The sequence below is a fragment of the Pongo abelii genome, chromosome 6 (assembly GCF_028885655.2).
Source record: "Pongo abelii isolate AG06213 chromosome 6, NHGRI_mPonAbe1-v2.0_pri, whole genome shotgun sequence".
Lineage (NCBI taxonomy): Eukaryota > Metazoa > Chordata > Mammalia > Primates > Hominidae > Pongo > Pongo abelii.
In genome coordinates, this window is record NC_071991.2 from 41,175,390 (window position 1) to 41,196,623 (window position 21,234).

At 44.7% G+C, this 21,234-nt stretch overlaps 1 protein-coding gene across 6 annotated transcripts in view; it reads right to left on the minus strand.

Moving 5' to 3' along the window:
* Nucleotides 1-1,682: 1,682 nt before the first annotated feature.
* Nucleotides 1,683-21,234, minus strand: part of BLVRA (biliverdin reductase A) — a 50,447-nt gene continuing 30,895 nt past the window's right edge. For all 6 annotated transcript variants that reach the window (XM_054559266.2, XM_002818016.4, XM_054559264.2 and 3 more), the window contains 5 exons: nt 17,596-17,715; nt 16,157-16,254; nt 8,430-8,537; nt 5,206-5,377; nt 1,683-2,048 (listed from right to left, as the gene is read on the minus strand). In XM_054559266.2, the coding sequence (XP_054415241.1) occupies nt 1,790-2,048; nt 5,206-5,377; nt 8,430-8,537; nt 16,157-16,254; nt 17,596-17,715 (757 nt within the window). In that variant the 3' untranslated portion in view covers nt 1,683-1,789. The remainder of the gene's footprint in view (nt 2,049-5,205; nt 5,378-8,429; nt 8,538-16,156; nt 16,255-17,595; nt 17,716-21,234) is intronic.

Consider the following 21,234-nt stretch of genomic DNA (forward strand, 5'->3'; position numbering starts at 1 on the left):
ATCCTGTTGCTGTTTGGGGTGCTACTTGTAACTTGCATGGACCTCGGGGGACTGAACAAAGGGGGGTGAATGTGGGAATAAAAAGACAAGAGACAAAAGAGTATATTTGGAAGAAGGGGTCAAGGGGCATCTTGCCTCTAGTGGACAAGGGCCGTGAGCTTTACATAGCCCTCTGTATTTATTAGGCGAAAGAGACAGCAAGAAAGTGGGAGGATGGTTGTCGGGTAATTGTCGGTCAGCCGTTTGGTTCACAGCAGGCTTGTGAGACCGCATCCTTTGAACAATAGGCGCTAGATTTCTCAATAGATAACTTCCAGGAGCCCGGCGCCAGGGCGTGATGTCCCTCAGCAAACCTTTTGGTGGCAAGGCAGTGTGAATTTGCCCACATCCTGCATTCATGATAAACAGTTTGCTGTTTGATCATACAGCCTCCAGCGGAATGCTGAGTTGGTCATGTCCCACGGGCCTTTGGCTCCCTGCAGGGTAACTCTTAGGCTCCACCTTAGGGTAACTCTGTCTTAGGCTCTTAGGGTAACTCTATCTTAGGCTCTTAAACTCTTAGGGTAACTCTTAGGCTCTGCCTTAGGGTAACTCTGTCTTAGGCTCTGTCTTAGGGTAACTGCCCTGTCTTAGGGTAACTCAATTCTTCATCACAGCTGCAGGTCACCTACTTGCAGAGGAAGAGTCTGCTTTAGTCACCTGCCACATGGACAAGCTCAGGTGCATCCTAAGGATGTCGGTTCAGAGGGAGAAGGTGGCTGGGTGTCATGTGTTTAGTCCCTTTTCCAGCTTCACCAGACAGGCAGGTCACTGCTGCCACAGGCAGAGGGGCTGAGGGGCAAAGGGCACCGCTGTGGTCACTCTTGCCTGGAGACACAAGGCCCTCCTGGAGGACCCCCCAACACTTACGAGCATTAGTACAGCGGGATTAAGGGCTTTTATTTCCTTAAAATTGGACAGAGGGACAGACTGCTGAGGAATACATGTGGATTCTTTCCTTCTGTGACACTCTTAAAGAATTGTGACTGGGGCATGGGGTGCCACCTTCAGAGGCAGGAGTGTTTAGGAAATGCCACAGTGGCACATGACCTGCGTGGGCTGCAGCAGCAGCAGCAACCTACAGGGTAGAGAGGGCAGCTGAGAACACGAGAGCAGAAGGGCGGTGACTCCATCATCTCAGAGGGTTCTGTTCAAACAACATTTTCTAGTATACAATGAAAAGAGACCTGGTGCCAGGCATGGTGGCTCATGCCTGTAATCCCAGCACTTTGGGAGGCCGAGGCAGGTGGATTACCTGAGGTTGGGAGTTCGAGCGAGACCAGCCTGGCCAATGTGGCGAAACCTCATCTCTACTAAAACTACAAAAATTAGCCAGGATTAGGCACACACCTGTAATCTTCAGCTCCTTGGGAGACTGAGGCAGGATAATTGATTGAACCCAGGAGGTGGAAGCTGCAGTGAACCGAGATGGTGCCACTACACTCCATCCTGGGTGACAGAGTGAGACTCTCAAAAAAAAAAAAAGAGGCCTGCTAGTACTCATCTCATAGGGCTGTTAGGAGGAGTAAGTGAAATCAGACATACAAAGCATTTAGTTCAGCTCAACCAACGCTCATTCTCGCTTTGTCCCCACCGCATAGCCCCTAACCCCAAATATCCCAACATAGTTCATAACAATAAGATTCTTGTTTCCCCAACATGTTTAATTGTAAGAATAGAGATAATGGTCAACTCTTGAGAAGAACCAAACGCTGGTGCCATCTTGGAAGTGCTACATCACTTCCTCCTCTTACTTCCTTGAACAGCAATATTTCTGGATTTCTTCTGCAAGCCCCAGGCAGTGCAGGATGCGTTTCTTTTCAGCAGCCAGTTCCTTCTCAGAGAACTGGCCCAAGAGTTTCTGGACAAATATATTTTGATCTTTCAGAAATATGTTCTTATTCACTCCTACATTTGGCACATTCTCCAGGGACCCAGACTTGAAATGGAAGCTTAAATATCTGTTTCGTTTTAGACCAGGTCCTTTTTCTTCAATCCATGACAGTGGACTGCAAAGACAAAAGACAAAAGAATCATGTTAGAGATTACACAAGAGCACAAGTGGGTGCTTGCTGGCACCAGACCGCCTAGTAACATGTCCTTGTCAGGCACCCATCCTCCTTGCAGCCACCAGCCTCCCAGAGGCTGTGGGTGACTGTGTCAACCTCACAGCCAAACAGTCTTTAATTTAATTTTGCCATCAGGCAGGGGAATTCATTTGGTGACTTTTTTTTTTTTTTCTGGGATGGAGTCTTGCTCTGTCACCCAGGCTGGAGTGCAGTGGTGCAATCTCGACCCACTGCAACCTCCGCCTTCTGGGTTCAAGCAATTTTCCTGCCTCAGCCTCCCAAGTAGCTGGGATTACAGGCGCCTGCCACCGTGCCTGGCTACTTTTTAAAAAAATATTTTTAGTAGAAATGGGGTTTTGCCATGTCAGCCAGGCTAGTCTTGAATTCCTGACCTCAGGAGACCCACCTGCCTTGGCCTCCCAAACTGCTGGGATTACAGGTGTGAGCCACCGCACCTGGCCTCCCATGACTAGTTTTAAAAGCTCATAGTACAGTCTAGCAAATGTTCTGGGAGATGGCAACAAAGATTAACTTTTATTTTGACACTGAATAAAAATAAACGAGGTATTCTACATAGTCTACCTAAGAAAATTTCTCATGTCTTTTTTTTTTTTTTTTTTTTTTTTTTTTTGAGATGTTTGCTCTTGTTGCCCAGGCTGGAGAGCACTGGTGCAATCTCGGCTCACTGCAACCTCTGCCTCCAGGTTCAAACGATTCTCCTGCCTCAGGCTCCCCAGTACCTGGGATTACAGGCAACTGCCACCATGCCTGGCTAATTTTTGTATTTTTAGTAGAGACGAGGTTTCACCATGTTGGCCAAGCTGGTCTTGAACTCTTGACTTCAGGTGATCCAACTGCCGTAGCCTCCCAAAGTGCTGGGATTACAGGCATGAGCCACTGTGCCCGGCCTCTCATGTCCTTTTAAATAATATGGAATCTTGGGATTTGAGGGAATGCAGAATGTCAAGATCTTTCTTGTACCTCAATTTCCTCACTAGTAAAAATAAGTAATGGTAATAAGTATACAGCTTTACCCATCTTGCTGTGACATTGTGAGATAAAAATGCAGTTTGTGGCCAGGCTTGGAGGCTGATGTGGGTGGATCGCTTGAGCCCAGGAGTTTGAGACTGGCCTAGACAATATAGCAAAAACCCATCTTACCCAAAAATACGAAAGTCAGCCAGTCTCCTAACTCGGTATCAAATTAAATAAATAAATACATAAAAAAATTTTTTTTAAATGCAATTTGGGACACAGAAAGTACTATGATTTTAAGAAGTTATTATTATATTATATTAACTGCTCTGTGTCCCAACCCCTCATCTGATGCTTGCCTCTCCTGTTCAAAAATGAGAGTCAGGGCTGGGTGCAGTGGCTCATGCGTGTAATCCCAGCATTTTGAGAGGCCAAGGCGAGCAGATCACTTGAAGTCAGGAGTTCGAGACCATCCTGGCCAACATGGTGAAACCTCGTCTCTACTAACAATACAAAAAATGAGCGGGGCGTGGTGGCAGGCGCCTATAATCCCAGCTACTCGGGAGGCTGAGGCAGGAGAATCGCTTGAACCCGGGAGATGGAGGTTGCAGTGAGCTGAGATCACGCCACCGCACTCCAGCCTGGGTGACAGAGCAAGACTTTGTCTCATTAAAAAAAAAAAAGAGAGAGAGAGAGAGTCAGCCTGTGCCTCCCCAACATCTTGCTTCCTCATTGACTTCTACTCAACTTCAAGACCAAACAAGGCACTGCCTCCTATCAGAACCATAAGCTGACCTAGTCCAGGTTCCCCTTCCCTGTGCTCCTATAGCACCCTACAGTATCTTTACCTTTAATTACAGGGTGCTACAACTGTCTGTGTATAGGTCTGACCACGGCTGCGATCCTAACACTCACATGGCCACACCAGAGCCCAGGCCACCACTGTTGGTCACTCCATAGGCAGCACTGCCAAGTTCCATGTGCTTTGCCTTCATCTGCCAGGCCTCTCTGCCTTTTCCTAGCGAAGAAGAAACTCCTCAAAATGGACTAGATCAGGCTTCATTCAGGAACTCAAATTCTTTTTTCTTTGTAAAATACCCAATGTCTGCTTCTTTTACTACCAGGAGACCCACCTCTCTGCAAAGGCATCTAGAAACACTCTAAAACCCTTACTGTTCTAAATAATTTACAGAGCCCAGGTGCTTTGGGAGGAAAATAATGAATGTGCTTTTGTTAAAAAAGACTTGGTATGAGAAATAAGTCAGAATGTTTTGGGAACAGCGTGACAGGGTGACGGGATGCTAAAGCTGAAACACAGACCCTCACACTCTGGCTGCACTGAGGGGTGAATGTGTGGCCCTGCGGGGAACATGTACACTGTTGATGGCAGAGTCTAGGGATTAGGTGGATGGGTGTTTACTGAAAAATTCTTTCAACTTCACAATATGCCTGAAAACTTTCATAAGAAAACACTGGAAAAAAATCAGGTCACAGAGTTAACATAATTTCTTTTTCTTTTCTTTTTTTTCAAGAAGGAGTCTTGCTCTGTTGCCCAGGCTGAAATGCAGTGGCCTGATCTCAGCTCACTGCAACCTCTGCCTCCCAGGTTCAAGCAATTCTCCTGCCTCAGCCTGCCAAGTAGCTGGGACTACAGGCATGCACCGCCACACCGGCTAATTTTTGCATTTTTAGTAGAGACGGGATTTCACCATGTTGGCCAGGCTGGTCTCAAACTCCTGACCTCAGGTGATCCACCACCCTTGGCCTCCCCAAGTTCTGGGATTACAGGCCTGAGCCACCACGCCTAGCCAAAGTAATGTATTTTCCACTACTAATATGCTATGAATGACTTGCATGACTTAGGCAACCTGCTGGCATTCTGTAAGCCTCTGTCTACTGACTGGCAGATGGGATTATGTTTGTCTTCTTTACCTCACAAGGCTGCTGAGAGGATGAGAGGAGGCAACACAAGTGCAATCTCAGCACTCCATCTGCAGAAGCAGATGGCCATTCTGGAGCTGGGAGTGAGGGTCTAGCCCCTCGGGGCTCCCTTTGGATCACACCTGCGAATGTACTAGGATGTCCTTAAATTTCCTCCTCCTCATGGCTTCTCATTACTTACCTTTTCTTCTCTGTCTCCAGACACACTGTCATTTTCATATACGGATCTTCCTTTCGCTCTTCCAAAGTGGCAGACACAAGAGAAAGCTCCCCAAAGAGGGAGACCAGCCAGGTCAGGCGAGAGATGCCGCTGAACGCAGGGAAGCCAAACCGCTCTTCTTCCAATGGGCCAGCTGTGGGAAATCACAAATGCTGTGGGAACTGGGAAGCAGGAATGCGAGGTGGAGAGAAGGACCCCGGGGGCGGGGGTGGCGGGGGTGTGAAAAGATGTGGCCGAGTGATCAGCACGATGGGACCTTGCCTTATGTGGTAGGCGGGCAAGTGATTAATGATACTGATGAAAACTCAGGTGGCTGAATTTCAACTCTATCATAAAAGCATCTCTGTCTTTTCCTGTTTATTAAATTCAGTTTTAGTAAAACATTCTACTGGAAACAGCAGTCAATCCAGCCAAACAAGATAATAAAAAAGTTTCAGGCTTCTAATATATACATCTATGTATACATATGTAGATACACATACATACACACACACACACACAACACGTACCTACATATACATATATATATACATCCTCTTTAGTGATTTAAAGTAGTCTGGTAAAAGAAGAAGAAACAAAGTATTTTAGCCCTGCAAGCCTGTATTCTTATAACTACCCGATGTGTAAGTGGCAATAAGGTGTGAAGGTATTATAATAGCTATGGAGAAAATGGTAATACCTTTGAGCTATTTCAATATCAAGAAAATTGATACAATGTTAAATGTTTTCTTAGTCTTCCTAATCTTGTGAACAAAAAAGTACACTCAAAAGAGTATTGGGGTCAGGTGCGGTGGCTCACGCCTGTAGTCCCAGCACTTTGGGAGGCCAAGGTGGGTGGATCACTTGAGTTCGAGCCAGCCTGGCCAACATGGCAAAACCCCGTCTCTACTAAAAAAAATACAAAAATTACCCAGGCATAGTGATGGGCGCCTGTAATCCCAGCTACTTGGGAGGCTGAGGCAGGAGAATCGCTTGAGCCCAGGAGGCGGAGGTTGCAGTAAGCCTAAAAAGGCCACGTACAGTAGCTCATGCCTATAATACCAGCACTTCAGGAGGCCAAGGCTGGCAGATTGCTTGTGCCCAGGAGTTCAAGACCAGCCTAGGCAACATAGCAAGACTCTGTCTCTGCAAAAAAAACACACAAAATTAGGCAGGTGTGGCGGTGCACACCTGTAGCCCCAGCTACTCAGGAGGCTAAGGTGGGAGGATCATCTGGGCCTGAGGAGTTTGAGGCTACAGTGAGCCATAATTGTACCACTGCATTCCAGCTTGGGTGACAGAGTGACACCCTATCTCAAAAATATATATATATATAAATATAAAAAAGAGTACTGGTGTGAGAAATCCATTTGGTCAAGATACTGCTCCCGTCTGCCTCCAGCCAAAATCTTAAACATAACCTAAGTTTAAAAGACTTCATATCTGTTACATTACATTATAAACAAAACATTTCTTATGACCTTGATATTCACTTAAAACAATGACTAATAACAATGAGTATATTCTTAAAAAGTAATGTTATATATAAAACCAAACAAAAATTAGAATTTTCATAGACAATATGGTTTGAAATCACTGGGGCCTAAGTATCAAACTTACAAAACAAAAAGACTTCCCCAGGGCTGGTTACTGTCTGCTCTAGTTCTTGTTTGTTTGTTTTTTGTTTTTGAGACAGAGTCTCATTGTCACCTAGGCTGTGCAGTGGTGCGATCTCGGCTCACTACAACCTCTGCCTCCTGGGTTAAAGTGATTTTCTTGCCTCAGCCTTTCAAGTAGCTGAGATTACAGGTGCGTGCCACCATGCCCGACTAATTTTTGTAATTTTTCTTTTAGTAGAGACGGTGTTTCACCATGTTGGCCAGACTGGTCTTGAACTCCTGACCTCAGGTGATCCACCCGCCTCAGCTTCCCCAAGTGTTGGAATTACAGGCGTGAGCCACTATGCCCAGCCTAGTTCTTTGGACAGAATACTAAGCAGCCACCCACAACAGTTCCAGCCACTTAGAGAGCTGAGCTCCAATCCAGCTCTGTCTCATGACCACTATGTTACCTCTGTGAAGCCACTCATGTCTCTGAACTTCAGTTTATCTGTCTAATGGGGGTAGTGAATACCACTTTATAGGATTGTCATATGGATTAATGCACATCACATACTTAACACAGTTTCTTGTACAAATTAATGGTTTGTACTCTCATTATATTACCATTTTCAAGGATGAAGACAGATTTTGAAATGAGGTTCTACTATGTATCAGTGGCTTTACCATGCAAAAGTGCCAGGTCATGTCAGGGTCTCCTTTCTGTAATGAAAGCCCTCAGGAATGGTGGCCCAGGTGCTCAACGATATAGCCAGAGAAGGAGCCCATCCAAAAGTGGCCACAAGAGCAGGAGCTTCCTGCATGCCCATTTCCTATTGCTAATGGAGCTGCTCAAAGAGTGACCAACATCAAGTAAACAGCTACAAATACAGCAGATCAGATACTGTGGTCAGCTGGGCACGGTGGCTCATGCCTGTAATCCCAGCACTTTGGAGGCCAAGACAGGCGGATCACTTGAGCCCAGGAGTTTGAGACAAGGCTGGGCAACATAGGGGGACACCGTTTACAAAAATTTTAAAATTAGCTGGGTATTGTGGCGCACATCTGTGTTTCCAGCTACTTGGAAGGCTGAGGTGGGAGGACTGCTTGAGCCTGGGAGCTTGAGGATACAGTGAGCTATGATTGCACCACTGCACTCCAGCCTGGGCAACAGAGTAAGACCTTGGCTCATAAATAAATAAATAAATAAATAAATACTGTGGTTGCTGCCAATGTCCTTGTAACTTGCTAGAGGAGGAAGGGAGCTCTTCATATTATATTTGCTTTGCAAGGAAGTACAAAAATGTTCTCCTCTCCAAGCACCTATCTCTCAGTCCTTTTAAAAGAGTTTTACTGTACAATTTCCTGTTGAAAAATAATCTCCAACTAGTTAAGATTGGGATAGAGCATAAATATGCTTGAGATTTCTAATATACTCTTTACCCAAGGGCCACCAAGGAATTAAATCCCATCTGGGAAAATTAAGTTGGCCCTGAGTCAGAGAGTCTTGAGCAGAAATGAATACAAACTCCCGTCCCAGAGAGCCAGGAAAGAATCTGGCTGGTCTTTGGACCTCACATATGACCTGTGATCCCATGTAGCACTGACCTGTGAAGAGGAGCGACCCTTTCAGCAGGTCTTTCCCCACCACTTCTTTTTTCAGGAATGCGAATTCCTCCATCAAGAGTTCAACATGCTCCTCGTGCAAGACTTTTCCTGTAATGACAAAAATGGAATAAAAAGGGCAGTTGTCAGTTGTGTCTAGGTGTGCATCCTGGAGGGTACTTTGTCATCCCCTAACACAGGACATGAAGCACTCATAACTGCCCTGGGCACACGGCCAGGATGGCCTCCCTACCACTGTCACCCACCCCAGCTGAAGAAGCTGCTACTTCTAAGCCTACAACAGAAATGAATGAAATGAAGGCCAGGCACGGTGGCTCATGCCTGTAATCCCAGCACTTTGGGAGGCCGAGGCTGGCAGATCACCTGAGGTCAGGAGTTCCAGACCAGCCTGGCCAACATGGTGAAACCCCACCTCTACTAAAAATACAAAAATTACCCATGTGTGGTGGTGGGCACCTGTAAGCCCACCTTCTTGGGAGGCTTAGGCAGGAGAATCACTAGAACCTGGGAGGCAGAAATTGCAGTGGGCCAAGAGTGCATCACTGCACTCCAGCCTGGGTGACAGAGTGAGACTCCATTTCAAAAAGAACAAGAAAAAAAGAGAAATGAATGAAATGAAAACCTGAGAAATGAAATTAAAATCTAAGAGAACAAGATGGTATCTACCTGTGTCCAAAGGCAAGATGAGATCAGGGATGCATCTGTGGGCCAGGAGACAGTTAGCTACTGTTCTAGACAGGAGGAGGCAGTGCAGCATAAAAATCTAACAGAGTAAGAACATGGCCAGGCATGGTGGCTCATGCCTATAATCCCAGCGCTTTGGGGGGCCAAGGCAAGTGGATCGCCTAAGCTCAGGAGTTTGAGACCAGCCTGGGCAACATGGCAAAACCTGGCCTCTACAAAAAATACAAAATATTAGCTAGGTGTGGTGGCATGCACCTGTGGTCCCAGCTACTTGGGAGGCTGAGCTGGGAAGATCACTTGAACCTGGGAGGTGGAGGTTGCAGTGAGCCAAGATAGTACCACTGCACTCCAGCCCGTCTCAAAAAATAAAAATAAAATAAAATAAAATAAATTTTGGATTATAAAAGAAAGCTGTTAACAATTTTTTTTTTTGCTATATAAAAATTTTTTCACTCTACAAAAATTTTTTCATTTCTAGGCCAGAAGCTTCCTAAAACACCAGAACTATTTTGTGATTAAGTACAAAGTGTGGTTATGATCTACAGTTTCACTGAAACAGACAGAAATCTGGGTCAGTGGGAGATGCTCCTGGGACAGTTGCCTTTGTCTAACTCAGCTTCACAGCAAATACTGCCAAATGCTCTGGGCTTGACCTGCACCTCAGGAGCAAGGAGGATGTCTGTCGCAGGAGTCTCCAGAAATGTCAGGTGTGTGGGAGGATGGGGTCCTTCCCACCCACTCTAAGACGTGAACGTGGCAAAAGGAACTTCTTGTGATAAGTAGAAGCTTTCTGGCACAAAATGGCTTTGCAACAACTAAATGGCACAAAATGCTTTGCAACAAGTAGAAGCTTTTCTCCTCACAGGTAGTTTCGCCCACTGCCCCCCATCCCACCATGAAACTCTGGGGAACATGTTGTATTTTCCCCAGCATTATGTAACAGTCTCTGTGTTTCCACATCCATGGTTATTAAAGAAACTATGTATTTTCCAACTGTGTCTTTGGTTGTTTTCCTGTCGTTCACTCAATGCCTGATTGTGATAAACACACATGGTAACCACAGTACACACACACATCCGTATCCATATATTCCCAGGTCTGTTCACTGAAAGGGCTTGCAGAGATAGCCCAAAGCCATAAGCACACCCAGTGTCCAAATCTTGTCATCAAACGTTATTAGCCATTGGAGAATTGACTAATTCCAAGGCTGAGGCAGAGAAAGTACAAGATGAGCCTTAACCACTTTGTGCCAGAAAGCAAGAATTCAAAGAATAATGGAAACATAACAAAATGACAAGGGAGCTGGCAGGAAGAGGTTCCCCACTGAGCAAATTTGGAACCATGTGGACATCAATATGAATAATAAAAAGTAACAACAGCACTGGATAGAAAAACAAAGCTATGAGTTCCTACTGATATAAAATAATAAATGAATATCAGAAAGTGTGATAAGAATGGATATTTAACTAGTTATAAACTACCTTCTCACAAAATCATCACTGATTACAAAGGGAAAAAAAGTAACTTTCAATGGAGAAGCCCGTCAGACACCACCTAATGAAGTGATATCATTAGTAATTAGATGAACTGATATTGGATGTTACCTGACAGAATACAATGTGAAAAACAGCATCGTTTCATTTTTTTTTTTTTGTGAGATGGAGTCTTGCTCTGTCACCCAGGCTGGAGTACAGTGGTGCGATCTCGGCGCACTGCAACCTGTGCCTTCCGGGTTCAAGAAATTCTCCTGCCTCAGCCTCCCGAGTAGCTGGAATTACAGGTGCCCACATCATGCCTGGCTAATTTTTTTGATATTTTTAGTAGAGACGGGGTTTCACAATGTAGGCCAGGCTGGTTTTGAACTCCTGACCTCAAGTAATCTGCCTGCCTTGGCCTCCCAAAGTGCTAGGATTACTTACAGGTGTGAGCCACCATGCCTGGCCACTTCCGTAATATTTCTGTGAAAGATGCATACCCCAAATCTAATCATGAAGAAACATCAGATATATTCAAATTTAGGGACATTTTATACAGTAACTAACTGTAATATTCATAATTGTCAAGAAAAGATGGAGGAACTGTCCAGAATGAAGGACACTAAAAGTGACATGTCAATAAAAGATAATACATGATTTTGAACTCAGTCATTTTGCCATAAAGAATGTTATTGGGACAACTGGTGAAATTTGAATGAGGTTTGAGGATTAGATTATTGTAATGTACCAATGCCAATTTCCAGATTTTGATGGTTGTATGTGGTTACATGCATACCTCAGAGATCCTGCACGTTTCATTCCAGACCACCACAATAAAGTGAATATTGCAATAAAGGGAGTCACATGAATATTTTAGTTTCCCGGTGCATATACAAGTTATGTTTATACTATATTGTAGTTTGTTAAGTATGTGATAACACTATGTTTAGGAAAACAATGTACGTACCTTAATTTAAAAATATGTTATTTAGCTGGGCACAGTGGCCCATGCCTGTAATTCCAGCACTTTGGGAGGCTCAGGCGGGCGGATCACTTGAGGCCAGGAGTTCGAGACCAGCCTGGCCAACATGGCGAAACCCCATCTCTGCTAAAAATACAAAAATTAGCTGTGTGTAGTGGTGTGCACCTATAATCCTAGCTACTCAGGTGGCTGAGGCACAAGAATCACTTGAACCCAGGAGGTGGAGGTTGCAGTGAACCGAGATTGCACCACTGCGTTCAAGCCTAGGTAACAGGGCGAGACTGTCTTAAAAAACCAAAAACAAACAAACAAAAAATGCTACCATCTGATCCTCCATCTTTTTGCTGGAGGAAGGTCTCGCTTCCATGTTGATGGCTGCTGACTGATGCTGGTGGTTACTGACGGTGGTTGTGGATTTGATTTGCATTTCTATAAGGATAGTAGTATTGAGCATCTTTTCATATGATTGTTTGCTGTCTGTATAACTTTTTCAGAAAAATGTCTATCCAGGTCCTTTGCCCATTTTAAAATCAGTTTATTTGGTTGGTTTGTTGTTGTTGAGTTGTAGAGTTCTTTAGACATTCTGGATATTGATCTCTTATCAAAGATAAGATTTGCAGATATCTTCACCCATTACATAGACTGTTTTTTCACTCGGTTGATTGCTTCCTTTGAGGCGCAGAAGGTTTTAAGTTTGATTAGTCTATTTGTCTGTTTTTGCTTCTTTTGCCTGTGTTTTTGATGTTGTATGTAAGACATTATTGCCAAATCCAATGTCATGATGCTTTCCCATGTTTTCTTCTAACAATATTACAGTTTTAGGTCTTAAATTTAGTTCTTTAATCCATTTGAGTGAATTTTTTATATGGTGTAAGGTAAGTGTCCAACTTCATTCTTTTGCATGTGGATATCCTGTTTTCCTGGGACCACTTTTTGAAGAGACTGAAACACTTGGTAGAATTCTCCAGTGAAGCCATCTGGCTTTAGGCTTTTCTTTATTGGGAGGTGTTTAATTACTGGTTCAATCTCCTTACTAGTTATAAATCCGTTCAGATTTTTGTTTCTTCATGATTCAGTCTTAGTAGGTTATATGCTACTAGGTATTTATCCCTTTCTAGATTATCCAATTGTTGGAGTATAACAATTGTATAAGTGTTCACTGTAGTCTCTTATAATCCTTTTTATTTCAGCAGCATCGGTTGTAATGTCTCCTCTTTCACTTCTGACTTTAGTTTGAGTCTTTACTCTTTTCTTCTTTTTTTTTGTGAGACAGAGTCTCGCTCTGTTGCCCAGGCTGGAGTACAGTGGCGCAATCTCGGCTCACCACAACCTCCCCTCACCACAACCTCCAACTCCCGGGTTCAAGTGATTATCCTGCCTCAGCCTCCCGAGTAGCTGGGACTATAGGCACGTGCCACCATGCCTGGCTAATTTTTGTATTTTTAGTAGAGATGGGGTTTCACTATTTTGGCCAGGCGGGTCTTGGACTCTTGACCTCGTGATTTGTCCTCCTTGGCCTCCCAAAGTGCTGGGATTACAGGCGTGAGCCACGGCACCCGGCCAACTCTTTTTTTTCTTAATCTGCTAAAATTCTGTCAATTTTATGGATTTTTTTTTTAAAAAACTTGGTTTTGTTGATTTTCTTCTATTGCTTTTCTACTCTCTATTTTATTTATGTTCTAATCTTTACTTGCTTTTTTCTGCTAATTTTCGATTGAGTTTGCTCTTCTTTTCCTAGTCCCTTGAAATGTAAAGTTAGGATGTTGATTTGAGATCTTTCTTCTTGTTTAATGTAAGCATTTACAACTATCCACTTCTCTCTTAGTACTGCTTTCATTACATCTTGTCAGTTTTGTATTGTTTTGTTTTGTTTGAGCAGAGTCTCTATTGCCCAGGCTGGCGTGCAGTGGTGCGATCTCCCTCACTGCAACCTCCGTCTCCTGGGTTCAAGCAATTCTCCTGCCTCAGCCTCCCCAGTAGCTGGGACTACATGTGCGTGCCACCACACCTGGCTAATTTTTGTATTTTTAGTAGAGATGGGGTTTCACCATGTTGGCTAGGCTGGTCTTGAAATCCTGACCTCAGGTGATTCGCCCGCCTCAGCCTCCCAAAGTGCCGGGATTATAGGCACAATCTATTTTATTATTTATTTATGTATGTATTTAATTTTTGAGATGGAGTCTCACTCTGTCGCCCAGGCTAAAGTGCAATGGCACAATCTTGGCTCACTGTAACCTCCACCTCCTGGGTTCAAGCGATTCTCGTGCCTTAGCCTCTGGAGTAGCTGGGATTACAGGCACGTGCCACCAGGCCCAGCTAATTTTTGTATTATTAGTAGAGACGGAGTTTCACCATGTTGCCCAGGCTCGTCTTGAAATTCTGACCTCAGGTGATCCAGCAGCCTCGGCTTCCCAAAGTGCTGGGATGACAGGCATGAGCCACCACACCTGACTGCACAATCTATTTTAAACTACTAACAACTTAACTCAATCACATACAAAATTCTACTCCTTCATATCTCTGACCCCCCATTTTGTTATTAATGTTACCAATTACATCTTTTTATACTATACATCCATTAACATAGTTTGTATTTTTTTTGTCTTTTAAATTCTATACCAGCATTTAAAGTGATATTTATTTATTTATTTATTTAGAGATAGAGTTTCACGGTGTTACCCAGGCTGGAGTGCAGTGGCACCATCTTAGCTCACTGCAACCTCCACCTCCCAGGTTCAAGTGATTCTCCTGCCTCAGCCTCCTGAGTAGCTGGGACTACAGGCAAGCACCACCACACCCAGTTAATTTTTTTATTTTTAGTAGAGATGGGGTTTCACCATGTTGGCCAGGATGGTCTTGAACTCCTGACCTCAAATGATCTGCTTGCCTCGGCCTCCCCAAGTCCTGGGATTACAGGCTTGAGCTACCGTGCCTGGCCTAAAGTGATTTATATGTCAACATTACAATACTATGGAAGTCTGTATTTGTCTATATATTTACCTTTACCAGAGAGCAATATTTTTGTGTCGCTGTCTAGTGTTTTCACTTTAACTTGAAAGACTTCCTTTAGCATTTCCTGTAGGGCAGGTCTAGTAGTGATCAACTCACTTGGTTTTTGTTTGTCTGGGTAGATCTTTTAAAGAATTTTTATTTTTGAGACAGGGTCTCACGCTGTTGCCCAGACTAGAGTGCAGTGGCCCGATCATGGTTCACTGCAGCCTCAACCTCCTAAGGTTCAGGTGAACTTCCAAGTAGCTGGGACTACCGGCGTGCACCACCACACCCAGCTAATTTTCGTATTTTCAGTAGAGATGGGGTTTCACCATGTTGCCCAGGCTGGTCTCAAACTCCTGGGCTCAAATAATCTACCCATCAGAGCCTCCCAAAGTGCTGGGATTACAGGTGTGAGCCACTGTGCCCAGCTGAGTCTTTTTTTTTTCTTGTAATTAAAAATTTTGTATGCCGGGCGCGGTCACTCATGCCTGTAATCCCTGCACTTTGGGAGGCTGAGGTGGGTGGATCGCGAGGTCAGGAGTTTGAGACCATCGTGTCCAACATCGTGAAACCCCATCTCTACTAAAAATACAAAAATTAGCTGGGCATGGTGGTGGGCGCCTGTAATCCCAGCTACTCAGGAGGCTGAGGAAGGAGAATCCCTTGAACCCAGGAGGTGGAGGTTGCAGTGAGCTAAGATGGTGCCATTGAACTCCAGCCTGGGTGACACAGCGAGACTCTGTACCCCACCAAAAAAAAAAAAAAAAAAAAAGTTTTAAAAGATTTTTGTAGAAACAGGGTCTCATTATGTTGCCCAGGGTTGTCCTGAGCTCCTTGGCCTCCCAAAGTGCTGGGCTGACAGGCATGAGCCACTGTGTCTGGCCTGGGAAAGTCTTAATTTCTCCCTTCTGGAGGGTGGTATGGCTTAGGGGAACAAATGTGAACTTAAGAGCCCAGTAGGATTTGAGTAAAATCTTTACCTCCCACTTAGTAGTCATGTTATTAGCTTTGTGACCTGGCACAAATTAACTTCTTTGAGCCATGTTTTTCTATACAGCATCTAGAGAAAATATATACCTCCAAGGGATTCTAGAAGAATTAAGCAAAATAACATATGAAGTGCTTAGCAGAGTTTCCAAGTTCCTAGCATATACTAAATATTTAACAAATGGTTATTCCTGTTTAGAAACAACAAAAACTACCAACTATGCAAATAAGACAATCAGTTTCTCTTATGTGAGCATTTTTAGGATATCCCAGCATTTAGCAATATAAGTATCACATGAATAAAGCCAAAATAATATCATGACATAAGCATAGGTGAAAACTAATTCATATTTTTTCCTTAGAGTGAGTAAAATAAGCTGATAAGCTTTGACTGAAAGTTTGCAAATTCCCACCCATCCTTCTGCCCTCCACTATGTGTGCTTACAGTGTGGGGGTGAGGAGGCAGTTGGGAGCCCACAGTGCCAGTGTAGCCAGGAGGAGCTATCTGAAATGGGGTTAAGTTTTAAAGGCATAAAGATGATATCACAGAAATCCTGGAGGCAGAAACTCTTGGTAAGATACATTACCTTTCTGCTCAGCCAGCTCCCACAGTTCCTGAGCGGCTGCCAATGACAGTGTCATGGGGTATTCCACAAGGACGTGCTTGCCAGCATTAAGGAACTGCCTTTGGTAAACGAGACAAATACAGAGAAAGAACCCTTCGAATAAGCTTCACTAAAATGCTCTGCATAATAGAGAACAGAATGTTATAAAGGCATGAGAGTTTCTGTGTGTGAATGTGTCATGACTGGGGGTAGGAGTCAGTGCCACGGGATATGGAGGAAGAACTGTATCCCACATTGTTTTCTACTATCCTGTGACAGACGACTTTCTGTGTTAATTTGAATATTCAACCATTCATTTATTCAACTAAGTACTATTTACCAATTACTGTGGAGGAGAAATAAAGACACATTAACAAATAAATTTCCTATCACCACATGGTAGCTATAAAGGCTAAAAAACCCACAGCAGCTAGCTTTGCCTGAGGCAGTCTGAAAAGATTTCACTAAGGACCTATGAACTGGGTCTCAAAGTATGAGCAGACATTTTCCAGGTGCAACATGATGAGTATATTTCACTGTGAGCAGTGTATGCAGGGGCTCGGGCATTTGTGGGGTTTTGTTCAATTGGCAAATTTCAGTGTGGCAGGGGAGTGGACTACAGGCCGTGGAGGATAATAACGTTGGAAAAGTAGCTGGGGGCCTGACTGTGAAGGACCTACAATTCTGTGCTCCGCAGTTCAGATTTCATTCTTTGGATACAAGAGTACAAATATTTATAAGCATGGGATTTATGTCAGAATCACTTTTCTTAAGGAAATACACTCTAGTGCCAGAAAAGGTTAAGGAAAGCCAAGGAAAGGTGTTTTTGCCTACTCTAGAGCTAGACTGATAAAGAGGAAGCATCTTATCCGTGGGAAACAGCATGGTGGGAGCAGCTGTAGGAACCTAGAAGGAAGCTAGACTGAGGAAGGCAGCTGGCACTTCCCTGTTAGCTGCCAGGTCCTGAGGGTTAAAGGAACTCAACCGTTATTTTATGACATTGAAAGCACAAAGGAGAAAACGTTGGAAGCTGATCCAAACTGAGAAAGGAGTATGATAATTCGCCAGGGATGCCAGCTCCACATCCTAAACTGTCTGGTGAGAAGAAGGAGGCCACTACTGTTGAAAACTACTCTCGATGGGTTTTTACAGAGAAATAAAACACTTTAATTCTGAATGTTTCTAATGTTTCAAATTACACATACTAAATATTAATTTTACTATTTTTTCATTTCCTTATATATTTATAACCAGCAATAAGAATTTCTTAATGTTTTGACATTTCTGTGATTGGTCACAGAGCAATTGTAATTTTCTCACTGGCTCTTCTGACTCCTTTGCAGGGTGTTTCAGCTTGCTTGCTCATTTTTCCAGTACTGCACTGCTGTGTAAGGCAAGGACTGCCTGTGTGGAAAACCCACCTGATGTAGTCCTCATGGCTGGAGCTCTCACTGCAGATATAGGCGACCTCCACCTCTTGGCTGGAAAGAGCGTTCTCCAAAGAAATCTGCTGGACTCCATCAATGCTCCCGAGCTCCCTTCTATTTCAGAGTAACAGAGAAATGGAACTCAATGGTAGACAGAAGAAAGGAGCACCATCCTTCTCCCCTACTCCCGACAAGGTCCTGGTGATCTGCTGCCAGAAATGAAGAAATGAGTTTCTTCTCTCCCACTTCCAGGCTATTTTCCATTGTGGAGTGAGAAAAATAGACTCAGGGTTCAAGTCAGGGGATCTGGCATTGAGTGCCAACAGTACCATTCACAGTGTGTATGACCTGGGAGAGTCTTGAATTACTTCATCTCCAAAACAAAAGAAACAGCTGGGTGCGGTGGCTCAAGCCTGTAATCCTAGCACTTTGGGAGGCCGAGGCAGGTGGATCACTTGAGGTTAGGAGTTCAAGACCAGCCTGGCCAACATGGTGAAACCCTGTATCTACAAAAAATACAAAAGTTAGCCAAACATGGTGGTGGGCGCCTGTAATCCCAGCTACCTGGGAGGCTGAGGCAGGAGAATCACTTGAATCTGGGAGATGGAGTTTGCAGTGAGCCGAGATTGCACCACAGCACTCCAGCCTGGGTGACAGAGCGAGACTCCTCAAAAATAAAATAACATAAAAATAAAAGGAACAATCTACTTTTATCTCATGAGAAGTGATCTCTATGGTCACTTCCAGTTCCAAGCACTTGGCCAAACATTGTGACTACCAAACCTAATCCAAATCCAATACATTAACACATTTAGGGTGAAAACTGGCATGTGACTTCAAGCTACTTTATAGCTAAGCTAAGGAAGCCCAGTAGTATGTATGCACACGTTTGTGTGTGTGTGTGTGTCTGTGTGTGTGTGTCTGTGTGTGTGTGTGTGTGTGTGTGTGTGTGTGTGTGTCTTCCGCCCTCTGGCTGACTGAGCTCATTGGAAGGTGAGGAATTCGTTCTCCATGATTTCTCCAATGCCTAGCACATAATAGGCAGTGATAGCCTTGACTAACCAGGAGCAGAAGCAGGAAGGGAACCCAAGGCCTTCTGACTCTTCTAGAGCATGGGGGAGCTGCAGTCTTCGAAGAGCCAAAGCCCCAGCAGTCCGTACACCTCCCAGTGCAGCGGCTGGGGCAGGCGAGTAGCCCTCTAAGGGTGGCAGTCATGGGGGAATGTGGGACAGCCAGCAAGCAGAAGGCCCTCAGCCCGCTCAGAGCTCCAGCTGAGCTGCAGCAGGCAGAAAGCATTCAGGGAAATTTAGTTCCCAAAGAGTATTATGCTAGGTTTCTTCTAATGGGGCCACCCAAACTAAATTGCTCAATTTCAGCCATATTTATTGTTTGCCTATTATGTACTAGGCGCTGTAGGAGAAATCATGGAGAACAAATTAAAATCCTCGCCTTTCAACAAGCTCAGTCAGCTAGAAGAAGACACACACACACACACACACACACACACACGTGTACATACCACCACCACAAGACTACCAGGAGAAACGTGGTGCTTGGAAGTAGGAGATGGAGACTCAGGATGGGAAAGGAATATACCAGAAAAGCTTCCTGGGGAGGAGGTAGAACTTAGCAGGTAGGTCAGGAGGGGAAGGGTATGTGAAAAGGGAAACAGTGTGAGTACTGGCAGGGCTGTCATGCAGGGGTGTGACCTGGCCATCCTCCCATACAACCTGGGTAGTGTAGGTGTTCCCACTGAGCTGATCCTGGAAGCCAACTGGCAGAGGACTGGGGCTTAAGGGAAAAGGAGAGGTCCCACTTCAGCCTTGCGCCCAAGTGCTGTGTGTGGTCCCAGCTCCAGATAGGGGTGTGATGGGGGTTATGGTGCTGCCTGATCTTAACTTTGCTCTCCCATTTGTGTGCAGCTCCCTTGGAATCTTATGGGGAGGAGAAGGCTGGCCACGGGCAGATTCTAGCACTTCTGGGTCTCCCTGGTGCCTCCAAGCCCATTTTAAATCCTTAAAAGTGGGGCCACATTTTGAGACAGGCAGGAAGAGGATGGCCCCATGAATGAAAATATGAAAAAATTTCTGCATGGACCATCACAATTGTTACTTATGCTTTGTGTAAATATTTATCTGATGTCTCTAAAGCACTAGAAAAAGAGTTGCCTAACTTGCTCCCTACCATGTCTCCAGGCCCAGCCCAGTGCCTGCACCTAGTCCACAATTAATATGGATAAATGATGTTACACAGGATTAGTCTGGTGCCTGTATCTAGTTCACAATTCATATTGACAAATGATGTTATACAGGATTAGTCTGGTGAGTGGTGCGTGTGTGTGTGTGTGTGTGTGTGTGTGTACAGGGGTGAGTGGAAAATTTGAGCATGGGGGAAGAAGAAACAAGGTGATAAGTTTGATTTTGACTGGAGATAAATGAATCCTTAAAGAAAAGGGGGAGGCTGGGTGTGCTGGCTCACACCTATAATCTCAGCACTTTGGGAGGCCGAGGCAGGAGGATCACTTGACCCCAGGAGTTTGAGACCAGTCTAGGCAACATAGGGAGACCCTGTCTCTACAAAAAAAAAAAAAAAAATTCTCCAGGCATGGTGGTGTGTCTGTCTGTAGTCCCAGCTACTCAGGAGGCTGAGGCAGGAGGATCACTTGACCCCAGGAGTTTGAGACCAGTCTAGGCAACATAGGGAGACCCTGTCTCTACAAAAAAAAAAAAAAAAAAAAAAAAAAAAAAATTCTCCAGGCATGGTGGTGTGTGTGTCTGTAGTCCCAGCTACTCAGGAGGCTGAGGCAGGAGGATCACTTGACCCCAGGAGTTTGAGACCAGTCTAGGCAACATAGGGAGACCCTGTCTCTACAAAAAAAAAAAAAAAAAAAAAAAAAAATTCTCCAGGCATGGTGGTGTGTGTGTCTGTAGTCCCAGCTACTCAGGAGGCTGAGGCAGGAGGATCACTTGAGCCATGAGGTGGGACGATCACTTGAGCCCAGACGGTCAAGGCTGCAGTGCGCTGTGATTGCACCATTGCACTGCAGCTTGGGTGACAGAGTGAGACCCTGTCTCAAAAAAAAAAAAAAAAAAAAGTAAGGCTCAAAATTACCAATGGCAAAAGAACACATGGTGTTTAAAAGATGGGCTTTGGAAACAGACTTCTGCTCAACTTCAGTTCTTAGACTTTCCAGCTGTGTGACCTCAGGCAGATTACTTAACCTTTCTGTGGTTCAGCCTCCTTATCTGTAAACTGGGGGGGTTAATAACACTACCTAGAAGGAAATATCACATGTAGAGCCCAGGACCACCTAGGACGGCTGTCATGATGACTATGTCAGGATTCCCTGGTGCACACTGAAAGCCTTTCAGGCCAAAGCCCCATACATGTGTTTTCTGTGCCCCTTCTCTAACTGTCAGCCTTGAGCTCACCCTCCTGCCTCTGTCTTCCAGTCTCCCAGGCCAACCTACTGTGCATCCCAGCTGCAGGCCCAGCAAGCTTCAGTTCCCAGACCCATCCCAACCTGAGATCTTGTGGGTCTGACCCTAAGCACAGTTCTCAGTCGGGAGATGGCTCTCCCTGCCCTGGGTCTGGAAAATCTCCATGTCCTGCGGCTAATCTGCCTCACTGGGC